The sequence below is a fragment of the Mustela nigripes genome, chromosome 7 (genome assembly GCF_022355385.1).
Source record: "Mustela nigripes isolate SB6536 chromosome 7, MUSNIG.SB6536, whole genome shotgun sequence".
Classification (NCBI taxonomy): Eukaryota; Metazoa; Chordata; class Mammalia; order Carnivora; family Mustelidae; genus Mustela; species Mustela nigripes.
The window spans coordinates 18,113,282-18,139,668 of NC_081563.1; the positions used below are offsets into that span (position 1 = coordinate 18,113,282).

Below are 26,387 nucleotides of genomic sequence, written 5' to 3' on the forward strand. Positions count from 1 at the left end.
TGTAGGGCTGGTGGGTGGGCCCGGGCTGCTGGCGCCGCGCGGAGAGGCTTTCGGGGGTTGTGGCACGTTGTATGGTGGCTGACGCTGTTCGTTCGGTATCCGGGAACCCCGGCCCCGGACCAGCCAGTGTTGCGCACCCACTGCCCCGGCCTTTGCTGTAATCCCTGCGACAACTGCGGTCGCGCCTCCCACCCCACCCGCGCCGCGGCGGCCCAGGCCGCGGTCTGGGGCCGCCGCAGTGAGAGGGCAACCCTTCAAATCTACTCTTTATTTCATTCGATTGTTTTTACACGAATCCGTAGGCGAGACCAGGGGAGGGCCAGGAGGTTACAGGGCGGCTTGGAGTGGCACCCGATCTCTTTCCTGCGTCCTATGGACTTTCTCCAGTTTGTCCTGGGAAACTTGTCCTTCACTGCGGCAGTTCCAGGACGATTTTGCCCACGTTCTTGTTACTCTCCATGTATGCATGGGCCTCTTGGATGGCAGTCACGGGGTAGACTCTGTCCAGCACGGGCAGTAGACGTTGGGGACTCTCCGTGGAGAAGTGGGGTAGGACTTGTTCTGTGAAAGCCTCCACCAGCCTTTGCTTGTACTTAAGATAAGGAAAAGAAGACATCAGCCTAGACAAAGACTTTACCTTGCCGCTCCCCATTCTCTTAGTAGTCTCTGTGCTCTCTCTGAAATGTGTACACACCTGAAGATGCACAGAGCATACCCACCCCCTTCACTGCCAGCATGTATGTGCATGCCCCCAAATGTATAATCTCTTCTGTACCAGGGAAAAAGCCTAAATCCTGTACTAAGATATTAGTGGCACTGACAACACGACTGCTCTTAAAGGTTTAAAGCAGGTGGTGGCCACAGACAGGATTTCTGTTGGCTCAGTTCAAAAGGGATGTTTAAGCTCTACTATCCCACAGGTGTGAAATACTCAGTGGGAAAACATTCCCCAGTCTGGCACCTGCTGGAGTCCCACATAGAGAAGATTTCAATAACATAATCTATTGAAGGCAGAACCTTAACTAACCTTATTCACCTTTCTTATCACACCGAGAAGAGTTTTCCTTTGAAGACAACATCTTGGCACTATTAGAAATGTATTTCCTAATACTGTCAACGCTTTGTTCATTCTGTTAGAAAATTTTAAATAACAGGTGAAATGTTCCCTACGTTCCAAGATGTTGAGACTTTCTGTTGACTACTTTTAATTAGTTCTGTGAAAATGGTTACTTATTTATCCATGGGAGGGGGCAGGTTTCTACATAGGTGCTCTCACAGAAGATGTGTCAGATCTTCCTTTCTTGGAGCTACATAAACGCACCACACTTTTGTGGGTAATAATGACATCACGTTATCTTCTCACTCATCATTCACCTTTTTGTCCCTAGACCTCAGCAGAGTGGTGATCAGACTTCCTCGTTTAAAAAGTAGCTTTGAAAATAGAGGTCCACTGACGTCAGTTCCTCCCATCAGACCGTAGAGAATCCAGCGACCATCTAGAGCCAGGCAGTTGACATTTTTCTCCCAGTAGGATCCACCTATGCAGTCTAGAATAAGGTTGACTCCAGCACCTTTCACAGGAAACACAGATTTATAATGCTCCTCAGACACAGAAGGCTTTGTGCAAAGTAAGATTCCATAGTATATTTGTGAATATATGGGTATATACACAGGTGGGATTGGTAAATCTGTAGCTTGGAACTAGAAACACTACTCATAGAAACACTGTTGTAGATGGAGTTTAGGTAACTGAACTTTATCATACATGTGTGCTGTAATTCATGTTTTATGATTCCTAGCCACAGCAAGAGGGAAATGGGGCAACACCATGACCTGGCTTATCTCTCTTGATCCCCCTTAAGTACAAAACTCACAGTCACCCAGGCACGAATGAGAACAGAACAGGGGAGGTCTGCCCAGTCTACAGGACAGGCAGGTTTGCATCTAAATTATGAAATGTCTGCACTGGGTTATCTGAATCGTAGTTTTACAAGTATCCGTTTCACGTTTCCTTTTTAACTCATGCGAGAGATGGAAAGGGATAAGCCAAAAACAGACACATTTGGCTTGGGAATACAGAGGCTCACCTCTTTAGAGAGCTATCATCCTAACCCTACTCTGACCACACCAAGCTCCTGTTAACTCATTGCAGAGTGACTCTGAAGAATGGCTCCTGGCTAATTCTAGTCCAACTCTCTCGGACTCATCCGGTTTCTAGAAAGCAATGAATGCTATCCCTTACGAGAATGCACACAGAATGCTATCCCTTACAAGAATGCACACAGAAACATTTTAGTCCTAACACTGCCTGCCTGTCTCCAGAGGCCAAACACCTGAATGCTAGAATTTGGCTGGGTAGCTGCTGTGTATTTAGCAGAGCACTGGCAAACTTCAGGCTGGTGAGGACTTGACTGAACCATCTCTGAAATTCCTGTTGGGCTACAGGAGCTACTGCTTACCTTTGGTGAATTTCAGTGTTGCTTCAGAAAAATCCTCTTCTTTGTAATTGAATCCGGCTGCTGCTCCAAGCTTTTCTGCTATCTGAAGCTTGTGCTGGGAGCCAGCTGTGACTAGAGGAATAGCTCCAGCCATGCGGGCGAGTTGGATGGCAGCCGTGCCCACACCACTTGATCCTGCATGGATTAGCACAGTCTCTCCAGCCTGAACGTTTCCTGCGGCACAAAGTACAGGAACCATTCTCTTTACAAGTGCTACACGTGCCCCATGCAGGCATATTCTACCACATGCCCCTGGCCCTGGCCCACCAAATGCCCAGTTTCTTGGTCTCTTAAGAGAACACGATGACAGCTCTTTTTTTGTTTTACTGACTCTTATCAAAGTGGAAGAAAACCTTTTGAAATAAAGTTGTTAGCAGTCACATCCACAATCTGTTTTACTTAAGAAATGATCCCGAGATGCGCATCTCTGACATGTACCTTAATAGATAAGAATATGTACCATTGGGGCACCTCTGTGGCTCAGTGGGTTAAAGCCTCTGCCTTCGGCTCAGGTCATGATCTCAGGGTCCTGGGATGGAGCCCCGAGTTGGGCTCTCTGCTCAGCAGGGAGCCCGCTTCCCTTCCTCTCTCTCTGCCTGCCTCTCTGCCTACTTGTGATCTCTGTCTGTCAAATGAATAAATAAAATCTTTAAAAAAAAAATGTGTACCATTCCCACTGTCACCACCTGAAGCCCGTTCCCCTTCAGTCTGAAACTGGTCTCCAACTGGTCTCAACGATCCTGTCACCATACACAACCATCAGGATCCTCTTACTTAAATGAAGCTTTCATTATGTCACTTTCTTCTCAAAATATAAAGTGGTTCTCAGGTGGCTCTTGCATCAGGTTCTGGCAATGTGCCATTCAAGGCCACTGAAACCCAGTCCTAGTGTCGTCTTTCACAGATGATAATCATCCTTCACTCTGAGTGGAGTAGCTGATTTTACCGGGTCACTGCCTTAAGCCACCAAGGCTTGCCTTCTATCACATCTCAACTTTACCCACCCTTCAAGTCCTTCTCTTCCAGAAAGCCCTCTCTTATCACCTGTGCCCACACTAACTATTCCCATCTTGAGTTTTGTTTTTTTTTAAGATTTCATTTTTTCATTTGACAGAGAGGGAGCAGGCCCTGGAGGGAGGAGCAGAGGGAAAGGGACAAGCAGACTCCCCGCTGAGCAGGGAGCCCGATGCAGGCCTTGATCCCAGGACCCTGGGATCATAAACCGAGCTGAAGGCAGATGCTTAACTGAATGAGCCACCCAGGTGCCTCTCTCCCTCCCACTCCCATCTTGAGACAAGGCCATCTTCTGAACTCTGTGGTTGTCTAATTTCTGTACATGCCTTGTCTTCCCAGTTTACTCTATTCCCTGACAACAGGGACCAGATCTTAGGCTGGCCCCATCATCTCTTGACTGACTTCAGTGGGACTGAGGAGGAATAAAAGACTGACTGGCCCCTTCTACCCCACTAGGGCTCACAGAGAGAAGCTCAGCAAGACTTTGAGCTGCTGAGACTACTGGTGGGCCTACAGTGTGAAGATGGGCACAGGCCTTCTATCCAGTGCTTTCTAGGCTTTCCATCTGCTAACCTTGGTTTTCAGCCTCAACATCAGGTCATTGGTAACATGGTATGAGGACCTCATACTACTGATAGTACATCAGGGTGCGCTGTTGGGTGTGGCATAGTGGCCAGGTCAAAGCCACCCCAGAAGACTGCTGGGTTTTCAGGTGGCTGAGTCATCAAGTAACGGAACCACACTGTATAGGGTGAGCATGGGGGGGGCCTCCTCACCCACGAGATGTAACAGCTGGAAGGCAGTAAGCCAGGCCTCTGGAATGGCTGCAGCCTGGGACAGGGTCATTCCTGCTGGGATGGGCATCAGGAACTCTTCAGGGGCAGTGACATACTGAGCCTGTCCCCCACCAGGCAGCAGAACCATGGCTGGGTCCCCAATTTTCCAGTGCCCCTGGCAGGCAGGCCCCAGCTCTGCTATGTGTCCAGATGCCTCCAGTCCCAAAATGCTGCTGGCTCCTGGGGGTGGGGCATACTGGCCTTGTCTCTGCAGAAAGAGGAGTGAGCTAAGTGAGCAGCATGGTCAGGAATGCGTGCATTACCATCCCTGGGCCTCTTCCAAAAGCCCCTCTTTTTCTCAAAAAGATCAGGATAAAGATAGGGTTTGTAAGTCAGGAAAATAGACAAGAAAAGTTAATTCAAGCAAGATACTGTAGGTCATATAATCACTGGATGTCAGAACTGGTAGGGTCCTTAGCTATTTATCCAAACGCCTTGTTTTACAAATGGAGAAACAGACCTGTAAAGGGAAATGCCTTGTCCAAAGTCTGAAAGTAAATTAGTAAATTAGTAGCAAGACTTAGGAACAAAACCATGGAATACCCCCCCTTTTTTTAAAAATTTTTTTCCCCCGGAAGCCCCATTAACTCCATTTAACCCCATTTCCCACAGATCAAGGGCTGAGCCATTGACACAGGGAAGTCAAGTGTAGCCCAGGACCAGAGCCAGATCTGGGTTCCATGATGGTGCCCACCAGCAAAAACCATGGACTCCTAAATGATTGTTCTCGTAAGTGCCAGCTCTGTCCTCACGCATTGCAATCCTCAGAAGCCTCCAACTGGAGGCCTCAGAGCAGAGGGGCTGAACTAAGAATGTGTACTAGAACCATTTGAGGAGCTTTGTCAAGGTATACATGCCTGCGTTGTGGTCATGTTTATTTTTGAAAAGTGCCCCAGGGGTGTCTGGGTGGCTCAGTCGGTTGGACTTCTGCCTTCCCTCTGCTGCTCCCCTTGCTTGTGCGAGCGCTCTCTCTAATAAATAAACAAAAATAAAATCTTTAAGAAAGAAAAGTGCCCCCAGGTGATTCTGGCACGCTTCTGTTACCCCAATCAATGCAGCTGGCTCAGTTTAGCGTTTCAAACAGCAGGAAAAAAGATTCCTAGAGTATAGTCCCTGGCCAGCTCCCGGGACCCTACAGCTCCTGGATCCGACAAGCAGAAAGAGTGCAGACTTTGGATCCACAAAGCCCTAGATTTGAATTACAGCTGCCCAGATTACTGCTGTCGTGGCCTTGGGTACACTGCTTAACCTCTGACTCTGGGGGCGCCTGGGTGGCTCAGTGGGTTAAGCTGCTGCCTTCGGCTCAGGTCATGATCTCAGGGTCCTGGGATCGAGTCCCGCATCGGGCTCTCTGCTCAGCAGGGATCCTGCTTCCCCCTCTCTCTCTGCCTGCCTCTCCATCTACTTGTGATTTCTCTCTGTCAAAAAAAAAAAAAAAAAAAAAAATCTTAAAAAAAACAAACAAAAAGAAAAAAAACCTCTGACTCTGTTGATCCGTATAATGCGGACGGTAAGCAGGGTTGCTAGAGGAGTGAAATGGAGACAGAGCAAGGCCTAACACACAGTCCCCTCAACAAAGAGCAGTTCCCATCTCCTTATCTGTTAGCCTGAGCAGATGATGGATTAACACAGCGTAGATGCTGCTTTGTAAACATGCCTGTATACTGCCTAGAACCCCCAGCACACATTCTGCAGACACATCCTGATGAATGTTACAGGCAATGCCCTAGGTCATTCCTTCATCTGTCTGGTAAATGTTTATGGAAGACCCTGGAATCCCACCCTGCCCCAGCCACTGCCTGACCCCTGGGCACCTGGAGTAAGTCGGCCCGGTTTAGGGCACTGGCCGCCACCTTCAGGAGGACTTCACCCTCTGCTGGGCTGGGCTTGGCCACCTCCTTCAGGTAAAGGTTTTCTGGTCCTCCGGGCTTGTCGAAGTGCACAGCTAGCATGTTCTCTGAGGACACCTTAGAAGCAAGGAACGGAGTCCGAGGCCCTTTGCGGAGCGCAGCGCCCCCTGCCGGCCAGCGGCTTCCCCTTGGGTCTCCACGAGGTCTGACCCTCGCCGCTCCCCACCCTCCTTCCCGCAAGGTCCCCGCAGCCTCCAGACAGATCCCTCGCAGAGGACTCAAGTTAGGACTGGGGGAAGTGGGGACACCGTCCCAGAGCGTGAGGCAAACTGCGCTGCCTTTGGGCGGGAACACTCCTCCCACCCCCGCCCCCCGCCCCACGGGTCCGGGTGTGAGTTTCTGGAGACTTACTGGAGCCCGGCTCTGCGCTGCTCCCCGCGGCTCGGCGCGGTCCTGCGCTCCCCGCCGGCGGGTCCCCGCGAAGGAACTTCGGGGCCCAGCACGGCCTCGGCGGCGAGCGCGAAGCACTGTGGGCAGTACCGGGGGTGGGACTGACCCGAGCCTACCCTCCTCTTCCTTCGGCTCCTTCCCCTTTGAAGATGCAAAGTTAGTGGCAGCGAATCATGTTCTATTCGTTCTTTCTTTCTTTCTTTCTTTCTTTCCTTCCTTTTTTTTTAAAGCCTGGGGAAACGCATCTTTCTTCCCGTTGGCAGATGGTCCAGCCCCTGCTGCGAGAAGAAAGGACTTCCTCTCTCTCGGGAACTGGACTCGGACTCTGGGCCGGCGATCGGTTTTTCCAGCCAGGCCAGGCCTTTAGCTCCTGGTGTCGTAAGGCTGGTATCCTAAGTATGGGTCGGCAAGCAGGGTGCTGCTGCGAGGAAAGAGAGGAGGACTAGGAGAAAGCGGGAAGGTGAGCGCTGCCAGGAATCCTGACCTCTCCGGCTCTTCCTCCCGGGGATGAGGGAGCTGCTGCCCAGTGAGGCAGTCTGACTTTACGTTAAGGCTGTATGAATAGGCTACAGCGGGGTTTCTCAGGTTTGGCACTGTTGACACTTTGGGATTAAAAAACATTAAAAAAATTTTTTAAGGGGCACCTGGGTGGCTCAGTGGGTTAAGCCGCTGCCTTCGGCTCAGGTCATGATCTCGGGGTCCCGGGATCGAGTCCCGCATCGGGCTTCTCTGCTCAGCAGAGAGCCTGCTTCCTCCTCTCTCTCTCTCTGCCTGCCTCTCTGCCTACTTGAGATTTCTCTCTGTCAAATAAATTAAATAAATAAATAAAAAAATTTAAGAGTTTTATTTATTTACTTGAGAGAGAGCATGTGCAGGGGTAGGGGCAGCGACAGGGAGATGCGGACTCCCCGCTGAGCAGGGAGCGCGGATGTGGAGCTCGATTCCCAGGACCCTGAGAACTTGACCTGAGCCGAAGGCACATGCTTAACCCACTGAGCCACCCAGGCGCCCCACTATTGACACTTGGGACTAGATAATTCTTAATTCTGAAAGCCTGTCGTGTGCATTGTGCAGTGTTTAACAGCATTCCTGCTCTCCACCCACTAATAGCACTAGCGCCCCATCCAGTCTGGAAGAAAAAGTGCCTCCAGGCATGGGGGGGGGCGCAAAATTGTCCCCAGTTAAGAAGCAATGGGTCCACACAAATGTGTGCTTGTATAAAATAAGTAACTTTTTTTTTTTAAGTGTCTTATAATTTACTACGTCTTTACATGTATTCTCATTTGGTCTTCATAAAGCTCAGCTGAAAAGCAACTGAGATGTAGAAAGATTAATTTGATTTCAAGGGGCACATAGCTAGTGAGTGCCAAGCCAGGAATCAAATTCACATGTCCTGGTGCTGAGGGAGCTGGCCGAGGACAAAGCACAAGCTGACACCCTGAAACCACCACTCCTGGGTGGGATCTGTGTGACATTTCTCCGGGAAACTTCCAACTATCTTTTTTCTTTCTTTCTTTCTTTCTTTTTTTTTTTTTAATTTAAAGATTTTATTTATTTAACAGAGAGGGAGAGTACAAGCAGGGAGAGCAGCAGGCAGAGGGGGAGGAAGAAGCAGGCTCTCCACTGAGCCTGGAGCCAGATGTGGAACTCCATCCCAGGACCCTAGGACCACGTCCCCAGCTGAAGTCAGCCACATAATGAACTGAGCCACTCAGGTGCCCCAACTTCCAATTATCTTAATGTCATTACCTTGCCAGAGGGTAAAACAACCTTAACTTGACCATGGCAAGGCCTCCAGGGGCTTGTAGGTCCTCTTGAATATGAAAGTTCTTTTGAAAACCTCTTTTTTCCTTCCCTCCCCTGACTCCCAAGTATATAATCAGCCACCCCTCACAACCCCAGGAACAGCAGCTCTTTCTGCCCATGGGCCTGTCCCCCTGCTTTAATAAAACCACCATTTTGCACAAAAGGTGTCTCAACAATTCTTTCTTGGCTGTCAGCTCTGGACTGCACACTGATGTGGGAAACAAAGGCAGAAGATGTTTACATTTCCCTACTACCTATAGCTCATTGACCGGTCTTTGAAACAGGCAGAGTGACATTCCTCTAGGGACTCAGCTGCCTCCATGTTAATACTTGGCTAAGGGCAAAAGACAATCCTAGCCCCCACCCCCACCCCCATCCTGTAAGTCTACTTTAACATATAAAAATTCCTTTAGCAATTTCCTTTCTCTCAGGGCACCTGGGTGACTCAGTCGGTTAAGCATCAGCCTTTGGCTCAGGTCATCATCCCAAGATCTTGGGATGGAGCCCTGCATCGAGCTCCCTCTCCCTCTGTGCTCTCTCTCTCAAAAAATAAACAAAAAATCTTAAAAAAGAATAAAGTTGAGGGGCGCCTGGGTGCCTTAGGGACTTCAGCCTCTGCCTTCGGCTCAGGTCATGATCTCAGGGTCCCCCCTCCACCCCATCCCCGCGTGGGGCTCTCTGTTCAGCAGGGAGCCTGCTTCCTGGTCTCTCTCTGCCTGCTGCTCTGCCTTTTTTTTTTTTTTAAGGTTTTATTTATTCATTTGATAGAGAGAGAGAGAGAGAGAGAGAGGGAGAGCGCTCGAGCATGCATGAGCACGCACAGACAAGGAGGGGGAGTGGTGGCTGGCAGAGGGAGAGGGAGAAGCAGGCTCTCCACTGAGCAAGGAGCCCTATGTGGGGCTCTGTTCCAGGACCCCGGGATCATGACCCTAGCTGAAGGCAGACACTTAACCAACTGAGCCATCCAGGCACCCCCTCAGAGCAGTCTGATATTTATAATCATCCGGTAAAAATGTGCAAAACAGTTCTTTAACAGTTGGAAGTTTTAAAATGTAATTTTTCTTCTAGGACTCATATTTTCATTCTACTTTTCTCATAGAATTATATATTGCTATATTTTATACTTTATTGATCATTCTTATCTGGAACAAAAATGTGTATTGTAATTTAAAAAGTTATTTCCTGTGACCACAGGGCTCTAAGTGTTCAGTTTCTTCTGGATTTTATTATCATTACAATATTCTTAGTCCACAAGTGATCAAAACATTATTTTGAATTTTCATATTTTAAGTATAATTTGAAATATTAATAATTATTGAACATGGAAAGTAAAATTTTATTGGAAAGATAGCTCTTAATGACCATTGGTGGGGTTGAATTTTTCCAAGTAATTATGTCTGTGGTGAATATTCCTCATTGCTAGAATGAGACTGGGATCAACATTCATTCTCTTCCTATTTTTCATTTTTATAGACAAGCTCTGAGGAATGTAATTTGCATAAATTAGAAGGGAAAGAGGAATTTCATTATAGGAATGTCAGCCAAGTCTCTGAATACCTCTGAGTTATATGATTAAAAACTATATAATGATCTATCATTGAAAATTATTTTCAGTGATCTATGAGCTAGCAACTTAATTAGGTCTTTCTTTAATTTTGTTGAAAGCAAAGACTTGAAAACTACTCAACCTGTTAAAGATTTGTTGTACAGCCATATGTGTAATTCGGGGTCTTGATATCTGGGGTCATACTAACAAAACTTTGTGAGGGTTTATCAAATGATTATCAATTATAGCTGCTTTTTTTTTTTCACTTAGAGACACCTTCTTTAAATTGATATACTCACAAAGGATTCAGAAAGTAAAAATGTTAATTTCAATACAGTTTTGCTAAGACAATTTTTATTTTTAAAATTTTTTCCAACTCTATTACTTTAATTTTGTCAGTGTTCCAAGATTCATTGTTTATGCACCACACTCAGTGCTCCCTGCAATATGTGCCTTCCTTAATACCCACCACCAGGCTCACTCATCCCTCTACCCACTTCCCCTCCAAAACCCTCAGTTTGTTTCTCAGAGGCTAAGACAATTTTTAAAAATCAAGTCCTTCTACCTCATCATATACTTCAAATATATTTTCATTAACATCTGGGAGCTGCAGATTAATTATGAAAAACCTCTGTGACGTTCTTATTGGCAAAGCCAGTCCTCTTGTTAAATAATCAGCCAAATAAAATTACTTCCTATCAGAGAAGGTTTCTCATTTCTTAATCCAAGTAATCATTGTTAATACATGTCCTATGCCAATCATTTTTCTTCTGAATTTTAAGAAATATAGATAGGTAAGACATAGAAACTTTCTAAGACAAATGATGCAAAGATTTTCATTATGTCTCATTAATGCTCTTTACTTTATTCTCATGAATCTCTCCCTCACATATGATGTGATTTTTGACAACAGAGGATTAAAACATTAAAAAATACTTAGAATTTTCCTTCCCCTCACACATTGCAGGTTTTGCTATCCAGGCCAAGCATCACAGTAAGATTGGGGCTGGATGAGAGTACCTACCCCTTTCTTTTGTATCCTGGGGGAAGGGAGCTTGGGGAGGGCAGGTGGGCAGGTGGGCAGCTAGAGCTGAGATGACTCCTCAGTTGTGGCAAGTACATATGGAAATTGAGGATCTGGGAAAAAAATTAATCACTTAAACCCATTTGCACCTGTGTGCCCATTCTAAAGTCTTTGTGGACCACCAGGACACAAATCTCCCTCATTTGGAGATCCCAATGTTTCAGAAGATCATCCAGTCCCTGGGAACCTCTGCAAGTACTCTGGCTACCATCAAAGGGTCATTTTTGTGGGTCTCTCTTCAGAAATGGACCTAGTTGGAACTTTGTGATGAGAATTTCAGAACTTAACTGCACAGATCTACCTAGAAGGGCTCTAGACAGTGAGACACTTGCCTTGAGGAGGTTTACAAAAAGGGCCCCAGGAGGATCCCAGCAGCGCAGTGGGCATGTGTCCGGGAAGAGCTGGTGAGCGGGCAAGAGGCTTCATGATGGCCTCTAGCACTTTAGACATTACCTAGAGTCAGACCTTCTGCCTTGCAGGCTCAAAACCCCAGCTTAACAGCATGTGGAGAGTTGAGTATATAATCTACATGATGTCAATGTGCTGATTTACAAGGAGAAACCATTCACGGGAGGACTGATGCCAAAATCTATAGGCAGGTCTACATGGAGAGCCCCAGACAGCATGTGTTTGGAATTCAGAAAATTGTACTTTGCCGCTTGATCATGTCAAGAACTGCAAGAGGTCTAAGACTTGATGCCAGGGGTGTAAGCTGTTCTCTCCTCAGGAGTACCTGAGAGTGTACCAACCAGGTTGGTCTGGAGTTGCCATTAGGGGAAAGGAAGATGCATCATGCCCAGAAATGATCAGGGTGGAATCCTGAATTTTCAAAATAGAAAATTTTCTCTATAGCTCCCTACCCTTATTGTCCTGATCACCCAGTAAGTGACCAAGAGGAGATGAACCCTTTCTGGAGAAGGTCGCATTCTTTAACCATACTAAGTTATGTGGACTAAGAGGAAGTCAAGAAGATGAAGTAAGGGCGCCTGGGTGGCTCAGTGGGTTAAGCCGCTGCCTTCGGCTCAGGTCATGATCTCAGGGTCCTGGGATCGAGTACCACATCGGGCTCTCTGCTCAGCGGGGAGCCTGCTTCCTCCTCTCTCTCTGCCTGCCTCTCTGCCTACTTGTGATCTCTGTCTGTCAAATAAATAAATAAAATCTTTAAAAAAAAAAAAAGAAGAAGATGAAGTAAAAAATCTTTTTGAGTTGATTCTTTAAAAATTCTTTTGAGTTGACTTTTGAAAGGCCTTCCCCATGTTCAACAAAATCCAATGCCTGTAGGTGGTGGGGAGCATGGAACATCCGTTAAATACCTTGACTTGTGGCCCAAAGTGTGGCTTTTGTGTTGCCCTTCTCCCCAAGTCCTACAGGGGTGGTGTGGACCAGTGGATGTCACATATGTAATGAGTGGCATTACAGCTCTGAGTTCAGGGAACTTACCTCTTTTATAGCAAGCAGTAAGAAAGTTTGCTCTTTGTTCTGAAGGGAGGCATTACCTCCTTGTTCAAGGTTGCTTCCTGAAAAATCACCCAGAGAAAGGGCCTGGATGAAGAGTTGTTAGAGCCTTGCATTCTTGGCATACCCAGCAAGATGTATGGGAGCACAAGACCCTCAGGGAGGAGTCTCTCAACAGATATGCCCTGGGCAGATAGCAGGTTTCTCATACTCATGTCAATGACCAACACTTAAACAAACAAACCAAGTATAGCTTATAAAGAACTCCAATTAAAAAAGAAGATCTCTTGAAATAAGAAAAATTGCTCCCTTAACTTCTTCCTCTTTAGTATCTTCTTCCTAGTGTTTTCAACCACAAAAGAAAGCATGATTTTTTTTTTCCCTTTAGGATCTATTTCTTAAAATAATGAGAGCTGTCTTTCATAGTCCTCTGGTGACTTAATTTCCTTTTCTTCTTAGATATTCTCCTGAAAAGGAAAAGAACATGATGGTTATTTGTGAGCAACAAATTATCACCACAAAGTGCTTTATTATATTTATTCCACAGACATTGAGAGTGACTACCATGTGCTAGATTCTGGAGATACAAGAATGAATGAATAGTTAAGACTCACTCCCTGCTCTCAAACATACATATATCTCCTAGAATCTTTCACAATTAAACATTTTTAAATAGTCATAATTCTCTTTCTTAAAATGCCTATAATTATCATGTAGAGTGTTTTGACAGAAATACAATTATGAGAAAAACAAGTGAAGGAAACAGAAGTAATGAGACAAGTAACTGGCTCCTGAGTAGGTTTCAGCCTCAACCATCCCTCATGAGAATGCAGCCATTTCCAAGATCAGCCTAGCCCTTCCCGAGCAGTGGGATTTTAGTAGCATGATTCCAGCTATCTCCTTCTAAGCAGTACACACTCTTTGGAGCCTTTTGTGGTCCTAACAGGAGTCTCAACCTTTACTGCCAGCCACAGAATCAACCTTACAGTGGTCAGACAAGTTCCCAGGACAGATTCTGGCCTCTTGACAGCCTAACTGCCCATTTTCCTAGCCTCATTTTCTGAATACCTTTAATTAGATAATTAACCCCACTCTACAGGTCTCCATTTTGTCTTCCTGCTCCAGCCCTAGTCTATGGAAACTGAACCTCTCTCAAACTTTGGACACTTGCTCAGAAAAGGTCCTTGGTATTGCAATTGCCTGTTTCTCCCAGGTTGGAGTTCACTCCTTCTATTAGATGCTTCCAAAGTTGTGTCCTGTCCAGGCTCCGTCCTATTCACTCTTAGAATACCTTATTGCCAGCTATGTAGCATGGTTTATGACATTCCATGCCAGGAAACTGTTAACACCTGGGAAGGTCTGTGCATACATACATTTATGTGTGTATTTTTTTCTGTGATGGTACTTAACTTCTCAGTTAATTTTTTAAGATTCATTTCTTTGGAGACTTCCCTGATTCTGCTAGGCAGAGGTCACTCATTTATTTGTTCATCAAACATGTACTAATTGCCTATTCAACAGTAGACACTCTTAGGTACCAGAGACAGGAGATTAAAACCCAATTCTTATCTTCTAGGGGCTCACAGTCCAGGTAAACAAACAACTCTAGTGGCTCTAACAATAAAAAAGAACTCTAGTTATAAGCGCATGCATAAAATAGGTAGCATAGTGGAGAGAAGCTGAAGATTTCACTTGCATCTTCAATGATGGTTAAGCATTTGACAACTAAGGGCCCCTGGGTGGCTCAGTCGGTCAAGCATTTGCTTTTGGCTGGGATTGTGATCTCAGGGTCCTGGGACTGAGTCCTACATCTCATTTCCTGCTTAGCGAGGAGTCTGCTTTTCCCTCTACCCTTCCCCCCTGCTCATTTTTTTCTCTCTCAAATAAATAAATAAAATCTTTAGAAAAAAAAAATTTGACAACTGGATGTGAAAGGGCAGGGACAGAAAGGGACACTACAGATAGGGCAGCATGTAGAGAGGCATGGAAGGTAGAGACTCTATCTGTTTACAGCTTCCATTTTCTTGCTTTATTAGGATAGTGTAGCACCCATAGGAGATCGTCACTGAATATTTCTTGAAGGAATGAAAGAATGGCTGCTTTCCTCACTAGTAGAAGTAGGCGCTTCTACTATCTTAAAGGAGTGTTCAAGCAATTCCTGCATTTTTTTTTTTTTTAGGAATTTAAGTTTACATTAAAAAACCTAAAATATAATTTATCATCATTAAACTCAACTTTCAAAGATACAGTTTTCCAGTTAGTCCTACATTAGATCTTCATTCAAAGACATAAAGACATGGAAGGGGAATGCAATAGACCTCAACAAGGGAGCTGCAGGGCTCAGTAATTTCTTTTCCTGTAAAGGGTCCTTTACATAGAGTGACCCCCAGCAGCTAAATTTCTGGTTTTACTTTTTTTTTTTTTTTTTTTTTTTTTTTTACACCCTGCTGCTTTACTCACCTTTAGCCCCCCAGCAGCTAATAGATGATGGGGTAGTGTGGAATGACTGATAAAGGGGTAAACTATATGACCCAAGACTTGTCAAATCAGGGTCTTAAAAGAGATTAAGAGGCACAGTGTGAGGCTTGGCCATGATACCAGCCAGGACAGAACAAAACTGACCCTCTTAGAAACAGAGGTTAGAGAAGCATTCTAGCAGTATTCCTGTCCCTGGAGTCCATTTTCACTGTGGCTCCGTTCTACTCCGTTGTTCCAGTGAATCTGTAAGTAACCCAGCATCCTTCTAATAAATCCCTCCCTTTGGCCCTGCGTGGTTTGTATTGGCTCTCAGTGACTGGCAGTCAGATCTTTGTCATAGGGAACAAAGACAGGCGTGCGGAGACAAACTTACCCAGCTTCTCCGTGGCTTCCACACAGACACTAGGATACATGCCTTCAATGTAAGTTGCCACCAGAAGATATAGATGGGTCTTCACAACAACCACACCAGTGTTTTCCTGGATAAGAGTAAAACAGAATGCCCTACTTTCAGTTCTAGTCACAGGACTAGCAATTACACTCCAGTCACATTTTGTGCCATTTTTTTACTTCCATACACTCATATCTAGTTTTGGACTCTTCACTTTTTTTCCACTAATTTAGTTGTCTGCTCAAAAAATTTCAGACTTGTAATAACAGTATGTGTATTTTGAAAAAGTTCCACTGATTGGAATATACCCCATCCCAGTGAGAACAACTGATAGAACAGGGGCGCCTGGGTGGCACGATTGCCTTCAGCTCAGGTCATGATCCCAGAGTGCTGGGATCAAGCCCTGTGTCAGGCTCCCTGCTCAGTGGGAGTCCAGTAGGAGTCTGCTTTTCCTTCTCCCTCCTCACGCTCACTGGCTATCTGTGTGTCTCTCTCTGACAAATAAATAAATTTTTTTTTAAAGATTTCATTTATTTATTTGACAGAGAGATAGGGAAAGAGCACAAGTAGGCAGAATGGCAGGCAAAGGGAGAGGGAGAAGCCTGCTCTCTGCTGAGCAGGAAGCCCGATGCGGGGCTCGATCCCAGGACCCTGGGACCATGACCCGAGCCGAAGGCAGAGGCTTTAACCCACTGAGCCACCTAGGCGCCCCTAAAATATTTTTTAAAAATGAGAAAGTAATAGATTTTGGAATTGGGCATCTCTGGGCTTGAATCCCAGCACCTCCATTTCCTGCAGCATGACTAAAGAAGACTTACTTAACCTTGCAAATGCTCTGTTTCCTTGTTCCAGTAAAATGAGGCTACTTTAGAATGCAGATGAAGTGTGCTTAACCCACAAGATAGGCCATCCAGTAAATGTGAATTTTCTCTTCTTATTTCCCTATAGGCAGTAGAGCTAGGAGAGGTGTTAAGCATAAGAATGTTATCTTTCTTTCTTTTTTAAAAGGAGCTTGTAGAATATAGAGTAGTGAAAAGAGATACTTCAGGCAAGTTTCTGTTGATAGATTTGGGGAATGGGTGTTTCTCAGGTAGGCTCCCTGTTCCTACTTTATTTTACGCATGTCTTCCTAAGTACTAGACCGCTGTCTCAGACAGTGTCACCGCAGGAATGGGGTTAGGTTGTTTTATAAATGGGATCAGGGGACACCGCAGATTGGAAATCAAATTCTTTTCTCAAGGTTTTTTACCTAGCTGTCTTCAAATTGTGAACACTCACATTCTTAGCATAAAGTGAATAGTCATCAGCTCGGATACATTTGTAGTCCTTTTCCTTGAAATACAATCCTTCTCTTCTAGTTTGCAAAGGGTTCTTGGCGAATCCATTCACAAGTGTTCGGATGTCATGAGGCATCATCTGCAGAAGTTAAATAGAGTATGAGTGGGTAAACTATGCAAGCTGGCCAAATTTTGGCCCACTGTCTGTTTTTGTAGGCCTGCCAGCAAAGAATAGTTTTTACATTTTTAAGTCATCAGAAAAAAGGCAATAGAATAATATTTTGTGATATGTAAAAGTTGCATGAAATTCAAATTTCAGTGTTCATAAATAAAAAGAGTTGTTGGAACATGGTCACACCCATTCTTTTATGTATGCCTGTTTTCCCACTCAAACTGCATAGTAGTTGTGTAGTTGTGACTCAGGCCATATGGCCCAGAAATCTAAAATGTTTACTATGGCTCTTTACAGAAAAACTTTTGATAACAATGCTTATGCCTGGGGTGCCTGGGTGGCTCAGTTGGTTAATTAAGCATCTGCGTTTTGGCTCTGGTCATGATCCCAGGGTCCTGGGTTGGAGCCTGCTTCTCCCTCTCTCACTTCCCCTTGCTTGTGTTCCCTCTCTCACTGTGTCTCTTTCTGTCAAATAAATAAATAAATAAATAAAATCTTAAAAAAAAAAAAAAAAGCTTATGCCCAAACTTGCTTTTCCTTACACTAAATCCTGGTGATGCTACACACAAGCTTCGTTCTTGGAGCTTGATGAGGGCTGCACTGTCAACATGCTTTGTTCCCAGCAGAGTATCCAACAGTAAGTTCTGCAGATGGCTCATGCTCCCTCCGCTCTGAAAAGGGGAACTACAGTTGAAACGACTCACTCTGGCTGCCTTTGGAAAGGCCTGCGAATACAAGTCTCCTTAGACACTTCAGTTTTCAGCGCGTGCACTTTGGAAGTAGGGAAAATGGTGGTCCATCATGTAATAGCCACCAGTATTCAAAGAGGAAAATAGAATCCTAGAAAATCGCAATTCATACAGCAGGTTATTGAGTTTGGAAAAACCACTGCTCACAATTTTCTAGTTATACCAATGGTTTGCTCCAGAGTCACCCGAGATTATAAACCCAAACCCAAACACCTGCGGGACGCAGAGCCACGGATCTAAGTTGACAAGGGTCAATGAGATCAGCGGGTCCTTACCCCTGACCAGCATCCCCGCGAACTATGGGTACTGATCCAGAGGATTTAACGCGTTTAAAGCGGCCTTTTCCGCATTTGGGCCTCCTTCATAAGGACAACCTCCACAAATACTAGTCCTTACGGGATACATAAGGCCAAGCGCCCTTTCCGGCCACTCCCTGCGCAGTGATTTAGGCCACGGGGCCGAAGGTAGGGGTGGGGGGGTCCCTGAGGAAGGACTGGAGGCGAGGGAGGGGGGTGTTTAACGTCCAGTCGTGTTGGCTGGGAAGACGCACAGAGTGCTTAGGAGAAGGCGATGGTCCAGCGCGAGCAGAACGCAAGACGACACTCGGAAAGCAGCGCGGCCCTGAGCCAAGGGCCGGCGAGCCGAGCGGCGGCCCGTCAACGGGCGCGGGGGAAGGCGGGACGGAAAGGCGACGTGCCTAGCTATTGGCTGCAATATCTGCCCGTCACCGAGAAGCGCTTCGGCGTGGTTCGCTACCTCCGACCCGCCCACCAGCGCCCCAACCCGGGTACCCCGGTTATTTCTCCGCGGGGCTGGGCTCGGCAGCGCAGTTGCTCCGGGCTCGGGGTCGCAGTGGTGGCTGGTGGGGTTCTAGCTTGTCGTCTGTCGCGGCGCAGGGGCTGCGGGGGGCTACGTCAATTAAACACTGGACTCGAACGTTCTGTCATTCCGAGGCGACGCGCCCAGGCTGACGGGCCCCCAGGTCCTGGGGGGCACACTCTCCTGTCGCAGTCGACCACTGCGGGGCCGTGGGCCTTGGGGCAGGACCCCTCGCGTGCTTGGGAAGGGAGCTGAGGTACCTGGATAGTCGGCAGCTTTCCCGCCAGGCCGGGCGGAGCAGGCACTAATCTTGTTGACGGGATGGGAGGGAAGGGACGGGGTGGTGGGTCCTGTAGGTCTACAGCGGGCGCAAGCCCTAATGACATCCCCCTCAGGTGACGATCGGCGGGCGGGGGGTGGTGGTGGTGTGTGTGTGTGTGGGGGGGGTGCTTTGGGCATCCTAGAACTTGAGGACACAAATTTTTGTGAAAGCCCCTCCCTCTCTACTAAGCCCCTCGCGTGGGCTTCAGTAGCCAGTAAGTTGGAAGTCCCTGGGTTCGCGGTCCTGAGTCAGGAAAACTGCAGTGCGACCCCTAGAGGCCTGTCTGGTAATTGCCACGCCGACTGTGTGGTTGAAGGACGAGGAAAGCCTGGAATTCCGGGGGTTGCTGGGGTCAGTCCTGTGAGAAGCTCCCCTGCTTAAAAGACGGTGGGACAGGATGTGATTGCTTACTGAATGGTTTGTAATTCCAGGCTGTTCTGAGGACACAGAGCCTTGGAAGTGAGCTGAAGGGGCATGCAAAGCGCCATAAGGCCCCTTCCCCTGTCCAGCATGGCTGGTTCTGAAGATCTAATAAAAAATGATGGTGAAGGCCTCCTACTAGGGAAAGTGTGGGTGGCTACTAATTCAGAATCTGTTCCACACCCTTCGTGGTCACGAGGATTGTTAATTAAGCAGAAGAGAAAGCAGGACTGTGAATTCTCATTACTAAATAAGCTCTTTTTTTTTTTTTTTTTTTTTTTTTAGTTTCCCTAGGGGCTCTGTTTTTTGTGACCACAATGAGAAATTTAGACAGTGATGATCAGTTAACTGACAAGCTACACAAGCCCAAGAGATCGAAAGAATGGTTTGAACCACAGCCACTTTCTTTTATGGAGGTAACGGTAGCATGGCATTTTGAAGTTTGTATTTGGGTAGTTGTACTGAGATGTGGCTTGTGCGTAATATTTTTTCCTATGTTTTATATTTAACTTCTGCTCTTTATTATTCCATTCCTTCTACTAACTTTCGTTTGCTATTCATTTACTTGCTTTTTAAGGTGGAATCATAGGCAAAGGATTACGTTTTCCGTAGAGCAGGTATAAAATTTGTCCTGAAGCACTTTTAACACTTTGTGTTTTTAAAAACTATTGTAATTTTTTTCTAAACCACTTCATTAAGTTATAACTGATATGCAGTAAGCTGCATATATTTGAAGTGTACAGTTTGATCAATTTTGACGTGTTCCCACATGTGAAACTATCACCACAATCAAGAGAATGAACATATTCAGTGTTCCCAAAGTTTCCTTCTACTGTGTCCCTTTTGTCATCCTTCCCTCCCTGCCAGCCCTCAAGGCAACCACTGATTTGCTTTCTGTCACTACATTTGTTTAGCATTTAAAAAATTTTATACAGATGTCATCTTAAACAGCATGTATTCCCTTTATCTGGCTTCTTTCACGCACCATAATTATTTTGCAATTCATTCATGTTGTGGCATGTATCAGTACCTCATTCCCCCCCCCCTTTTTTTTTTGGTTGAGTGCTGTATATCTTAGTTTGTCCATCCTGCTGATGGAAATTTGGGTCATTTGCATTTTTTTGGCTATTACAAATAAAGCTGTTAGGAATACTCATGTACATGTCTTTACATGGACATATGCTTTCGTTTCTCCTGGGTATCTAGTTGTGGGATGACTGGGTCATGTAATAAGTGAATTTAACTTTTTAAAAAAATATTTTATTTATTTATTCGTCCCAGAGAGAGAGATGGTAAGAGAAAGAATATAAGCAGGGGTAGTAGAAGATGGAGAAGGATTCCCACTGAGCAGGGAGCTGGATATGGGGCTCCATCCCAGGAACCTGGAATCACAATGTGAGCCGAAGGCAGACACCTAATGACTGAGCCATCCAGGTGCCCCGAATTTAACTTTTTTATGAAACTGCCAGACTGTTTTCCAAAGGAGTTTGCCTTGTACATACATAGGTCAAGGATCTGCCAGGAATTTGGTTAGTTAATTTGTAAAATTGGTGGCATCTGCTCTACGGCTTTCTTGTCTCAGGTATTTCACCTTTGACTTTCTAGCACCTATGATTGCCCTGAACTCTGTCTTCTAATTCTTTTTTTTTTTTCTTCTTTTTTTAAAAGTCCATCTTTTTTTAGTAATCTCTGCACCCAACAGGGGCTCAAATTCACAACCCTGAGATCAAGAGTTGCATGCTCCTCTGACTGACCAGCCAGGTCCCCCTGTCTTCTAATTCTTGAATTCTGTAAAACTTCTTGTTTCTGAGTTTGGGCTCGCACCTTTAGCTCTGTGGAGGCCTGCTCTTAGACAAAAGTCCATAAAAACTTAAAACTTCTATCAATGTTACGGTCTTTTTCCGAGGGTTGATTACATTCTTGTTTCTCTCTGCTTTTGGTCAGTCTCCAGCATTTTCAGATTGTTTTTTATATTTTTGTCTAGAATATTAATTCAGTACCCATATTGGTTTTGAGAACAACAGATTTGCCATGAATAGCAACTCTCTGGGACAGAAAGAGCAAAGAAAATGAATCTGGATGTGTTTTTTTTTTTTTTAATTAAAAAATTTTTTTTATTTTAATTTTTTTTAACAATTTTATTCATTTGAGAGAGAGACAGACAGAGCACAAACCAGGGGAGAGACAGAAGAAGAGGGAGAAGCAGACTCCCTGCCCAGCCCGGAGCCCAAAGTGGGGCTTAATCCCAGGACCCGCAGATCACAGCCCGAGACCAAGGCAGACACCCAACCACCGGAGCCACCCAGGCACCCTTTTTTTTTTTTTTTTTTAAAGGTTTTATTTATTTATTTGACAGAGAGAAATCACAAGTAGATAGAGAGGCAGGCAGAGAGAGAGAGAGGGAAGCAGGCTCCCTGCTGAGCAGAGAGCCCGATGCGGGACTCGATCCCAGGACTCTGAGATCATGACCTGAGCCGAAGGCAGCGGCTTAACCCACTGAGCCACCCAGGCACCCCCCAGGCACCCTTTTTATGAATTTTAAAAAATCATTAAAAATTTTTTTTATTACTTTAATGATTCCACTCATTCCTTTGACAGAGAGAGAGACAGCAAGAGAGGGAACACAAGCAGAGGGAGAGGAGAAGCAGGCTTCCCGCTAAGCAGGGAGCCTGATGTGGAGCTCGATCCCAGAACCCTGGGATCATGACCTGAGCCGAAGGCAGACACTTGACGACTGAGCCACACAGGCACCCCTAAATCATTTTTTAAAAAGATTTTATCCATTTATTTGACGGCAAGAGAGAGCAAGCACTGGCAGAGGGAATGGCAGGCAGAGAGAGGGAGAAGCAGGCTCCCCACCAAGCAGGGGGAGCCCGATGTAAGGACTCTATTTCAGGACCCCCAGGACCATGACCTGAGCCAAAGGCAGTCACTCAACCAACTGAGCCACCCAGGCAACCCTTTACTTGAGTTTGAATTCTGACTCAGTGCATGGTTTTCTGGGCTTCTAGTTCTCGGTTAACTCCCATGACTCTTAATTTCCTTGGGTGTTAACCATCCTTGGGAAGGTTAGTCCTTGGGTTTTGAGGTTTTACTCATCTGTTCTGAAAACAAGAGTAGTGGAATTGAAGACTGCTACTTCCAATGATTGATAATTTGAGAATATTTTGTTTTTGTATAATTGTCAGAAGATTTCAAAGGCCCATCCCAAATGTCTCTCACTTTGGGAATTAAAAAAAAAATTAATCATATTTACATTGTGGTAAAAGATATATAGCATCAATAGCATCAAAGTTTGCTATTTTTGACCATTTTTTAAAAAAAGATTTTATTTATTTATTTGACAGACAGAGATCACGAGTAGGCAGAGAGGCAGGCAGAGAGAGAGGGAGAAGCAGGCTCCCTGCTGAGCAGAGAGCCTGATGCGGGGCTCGATTCCAGGACCTTGGGCTCATGACCTGAGCCAAAGGCAGAGGCTTAACCCACTGAGCCACCCAGGCGCCCCTATTTTTGACCATTTTTTTTTTTAAAGATTTTATTTATTTATCAGAGAGAGAGAAGGGGAGAGAGCAAGCACAGGCAGACAGAATGGCAGGCAGAGGCAGAGGGAGAAGCAGGCTCCCCGCTGAGCAAGGAGACCGACGTGGGACTCGATCCCAGGACGCTGGGATCATGACCTGAGCCGAAGGCAGCCGCTTAACCAACTGAGCCACCCAGGCGTCCCTATTTTTGACCATTTTTAAGTGTACAATTTCAGTGACCTGTTTACAGCCTCTTGTATTTTCTGGCGGGTATTCATGGAAGATTTGTTACGCAAGTGGAAAAAATTAATGTTATGAACTATTTTGTGAAGACTGTTGCTTTAAAATCTGAAAATGTGGAATGCCTGGGTGGCTCAGTTGGTTAAGTGTCTGACTCTTGGTTTTAGGTTGGGATCACAGGATTGTGAGATAGAGCCCTGCTTTGGACTTTACGCTCTGCAAGGATTCTGCTTGGGATTTGCTAAACCGCCCTCCTCCCAACATGCTTTGGAGCACTCTCTCACAAATAAATAAATCTTCAAAAAAAACCCTGAAAATACAACTTGTATATAAATAAATCTATTAATCTTTGAAGCTGTAATGACTAAATGAATTAAAGTAGAATTCAGTAATGACTGAATGAATTCAAATAGAGGCCTAATTCTATTTTAACTTTTTTTAAAAAACATTTTATTTACTTATTTGACAGAGATCACAAGTCAGCAGAGAGGCAGGCAGAAAGAGAGAGAAGTAAGCAGGCTTCCCACTGAGCAGAGAACCCGATGCGGGGCTCGATCCCAGGACCCTGGGATCATGACCTGAGCCGAAGGTCTTTAACCTTCGAAGGTCTTTAACCTTCGAACCACCACTTGGAAGTGGCTTTAACCCACTGAGCCACCCAGGCGCCCCTCTATTTTAATTTATAAAGGTAAAAGCATTTTATGAAATGTGAAAAAAAGATGCGTTCTACTTATCATGCAACTCTGGGCAAGTCATTTGACCATGCTGGAACTCAAAATGTCTGTAATCTGAGTTATTTTTTTGCCCCTGAATGAGCTAAAGCAAATAACGGAAAGATTCAAATACCCTTTAAGAAGTACTTGATGAAGGCTCCTGGCTTGGTAGGAAGTCTGCTTCTCCCTCTGACCCTCACCCCTCTCGTGCTTTCTGTTTCTCACACATAAATAAATAAAAAGTCTTACAGGAAAAAAAAGTACTTGATGATATGATTTGAAGTAGAAAAATTGTATTTACAGGGAACTTTTCAGGGATATGTCTGTCACATAAAAGCAAGTCCAGATAGTATTAATAATATGATTTAAAATTTTTTTTTTTTTTTTTAGAATGGGGTGGGGAGGGGCAGAGGGAGATGGAGAGAGAAACTGAAGGTGACTCCACACAGAGTGCAGAGCCTGACATGGGGCTCGATCTCACGACTGAGATCATGACCTGAGCCAAAACTGAGTCGGATGCTTAACTGACTGCACCACCCAGGTACCTCAATAATTTGATTTATTTTTAAGATTGGATTTTCAAAATTTCATTTTGTCATTTTAGGCATTAGCTGAAGAAGATACTGAGGCAGCTATTCAATCAATATTATATAGAGAAAATTATGTGATTAAGGTAAGAATTGGTTACGGAATGTGTCACAATTAAAAATTAAATTTTGTTTATCCATTTTAGATGTAGTACATCATCATTATATGAATTTAAAAAAATAGGGAAAATAGAATTGAAAACACTCCTTAGCCCCTAGGATTAACCTTAAGCGATCTCTGAGATTGTTTTAATTGACTTCTCTTTTTATACTTTGTGGGAATTCTGTAAGAGTTTTCCCCAGCTTGCGCTTTCATCCAGTGGGGCTTCTGTGGTGTCAGCGTGTATTAAGAGCTTTAAGAGCTGTTACTGGAATGCACTGACCAATGATTACCCAGAGATGCATAGGTAAGAAGGAGGCTTTAACTGTAACAGGAGGGGTTTAATTATAAGACAAGATGAATGTGCATGTAGTAATCACTGGAGTGGATAACCTGTAAAGAAAAATTTTCTTTGGAATTGTTTAAAAAGGAAAGGAGCTATTCATTAAAAATGGTTGGACACTGCTATGACCTGAAGCTAGGGAGGGATAGAGCCTGGAGAAGCTCTCAGGGTTCCTGGTTGGTTGGCTGGTTGGTTGATTTTGAATTTCACGTTGTTGATTGTAGCAATCACATGATTTCATCTCCTAGGGGAGAGGCAAATACGTTTTGGATAAGAAGTTTTAGTTTATAGCCTAAGTCAATCATTTTCTCTATGGGCTGCTTGCCGTTTCGGCCAGGTTGTGCTGTGCTGTGCTCCTGCTTCTTCACTCTTCCCCCTCCCCCTTTTTTTTTCCTTCCATAGAACATACCTCTTCACATTCTCTCATCCCTCCTCTTCCTATACAACTCTTCATTCTTTAAGGCCCATCCCGAATGTCTCCCCCTCTAGGAATTAAAAAGAAAAGTTTAGTCCTTTTTTCCCCATTATGGTAAAAAATATATAGCATAACATTGCTATTTTTAGCCATTTTTTAAAGGTACAGTTCAGTGACATTAATTACATTCACATGTTGTACAACCATTATCACTATTTCCAAATAGATGGATGTCATGAAATCATCACCATTATCTATTTCTATTTCTATAACTTTTTCATCATCCCAGCCAAAACTTCGTACACATTAAGTAATGAATTCCTATCCCCTCTGCCCCAGAGGTCCCTCGAGTAACCTCTAATGTATTTTCTCTTTCTGAACTTGCTTATTCGAGATAATTTCAAATAAGTGGGATCCTACAATATTTGTCCTTTTGTGGTCTGGCTTATTTCACTTAGCATATTGTCTTCAAGATTCATCTATTTTGAAGTATGTGTTAAAATCTCATTCTATCTTATGGCTGTCTAATATTCCATTTTGTGTATATACCACATTTTATTTATACATTCATCTGTAGATGGACACTTGGGTTTTTCCTTTTGGTTATTGTGAATAATGGTTCTATGAACATCGATGTGCAGGTATCTGAGTCTCCGTGTGTGTGTGTGTGTGTGTGCGTGTACGCGCGTGTTTGTGTGTGTGTATATTTTGGTATATTGTCCCTCAATTGTTTTGTATATTTATTTCGTAGTCTGTCTCTCCAGGGAGAGCCCTCATGTTGTCTAATCTGTCTGTGTATTATTCACTATTTCCATTATGGTATGTGCCACCCAGTAGAAGCCAAATGAATGATTGAATTAATGAATGACTTTGTGGGTTATTCTTAGGACTGTAATTGAGTTTAAAGTTTAGAACAATGTAGCTTTAAGATAATTGTCTCTTCCATCACTGTTTATTAGGAACTAGATAAGTCTTTACAACATCATGACTTCTTAAAGGCAAGGAGAAAAGAGATGCTACATAAAAGATGGGTTGACCATGTCGCACATCCTCTCCAGAAGAAAATTATAGAAAAAGTTGGTTCATATAAGAAGATTAAAAAAAGGAGACAAGAAGAATTAGATGGTTTTTTAAAACATGTAAATAAAAAGGTACGAAGAGGTCATTTGATACTTGTTTCAGTTGGTTTAAAGCTATGATTATCTTTATAATGATCCAAACAGCCTGCCCCTTCTGACTCTATATTAATCTCTGTTATGGCGAATACTGTTCTTAAATCCAGCATATGTGGAAAGGATGGA

The 26,387-nt window shown here is 44.7% G+C and overlaps 3 protein-coding genes across 7 annotated transcripts in view; 1 reads left to right on the top strand and 2 right to left on the bottom strand.

The window, feature by feature from the left end:
• LOC132021175 (protein FAM228B-like) overlaps window positions 1-26,387 on the top strand; it is a 45,301-nt gene that overhangs the window by 214 nt on the left and 18,700 nt on the right. For 2 of the 4 annotated variants that reach the window (XM_059405227.1, XM_059405228.1), the window contains exons 1-4: window positions 18,377-18,681; window positions 19,453-19,583; window positions 24,246-24,314; window positions 26,046-26,237. In XM_059405227.1, the coding sequence (XP_059261210.1) occupies window positions 19,485-19,583; window positions 24,246-24,314; window positions 26,046-26,237 (360 nt within the window). In that variant the 5' untranslated portion in view covers window positions 18,377-18,681; window positions 19,453-19,484. Of the gene's footprint in view, window positions 1-18,376; window positions 18,682-19,452; window positions 19,584-24,245; window positions 24,315-26,045; window positions 26,238-26,387 lie in introns of those variants that run through there. The other 2 variants (XM_059405230.1, XM_059405229.1) reach the window with 2 other exon arrangements.
• On the bottom strand, window positions 254-7,388 carry TP53I3 (tumor protein p53 inducible protein 3). Of its 2 annotated transcripts, none has more exons than XM_059405224.1 (6): window positions 6,610-7,388; window positions 6,163-6,315; window positions 4,289-4,556; window positions 2,460-2,672; window positions 1,375-1,571; window positions 254-592 (listed from the first exon to the last, which is right to left on the bottom strand). In XM_059405224.1, exons 2-6 carry the CDS (start codon window positions 6,298-6,300, stop codon window positions 410-412), a joined length of 999 nt encoding a protein of 332 aa, XP_059261207.1. In that variant the 5' UTR covers window positions 6,301-6,315; window positions 6,610-7,388; the 3' UTR covers window positions 254-409. The 2 variants fall into 2 exon arrangements, with proteins under 2 accessions (XP_059261207.1, XP_059261209.1); XM_059405226.1 differs by lacking the exon at window positions 6,610-7,388 and adding an exon at window positions 5,206-5,319 and having other exon boundaries at window positions 6,163-6,253.
• On the bottom strand, window positions 12,881-18,246 carry PFN4 (profilin family member 4). Its single transcript, XM_059405232.1, has 5 exons — window positions 18,157-18,246; window positions 17,400-17,528; window positions 16,687-16,824; window positions 15,391-15,496; window positions 12,881-13,006 (listed from the first exon to the last, which is right to left on the bottom strand). Exons 2-5 carry the CDS (start codon window positions 17,514-17,516, stop codon window positions 12,978-12,980), a joined length of 390 nt encoding a protein of 129 aa, XP_059261215.1. The 5' UTR covers window positions 17,517-17,528; window positions 18,157-18,246; the 3' UTR covers window positions 12,881-12,977.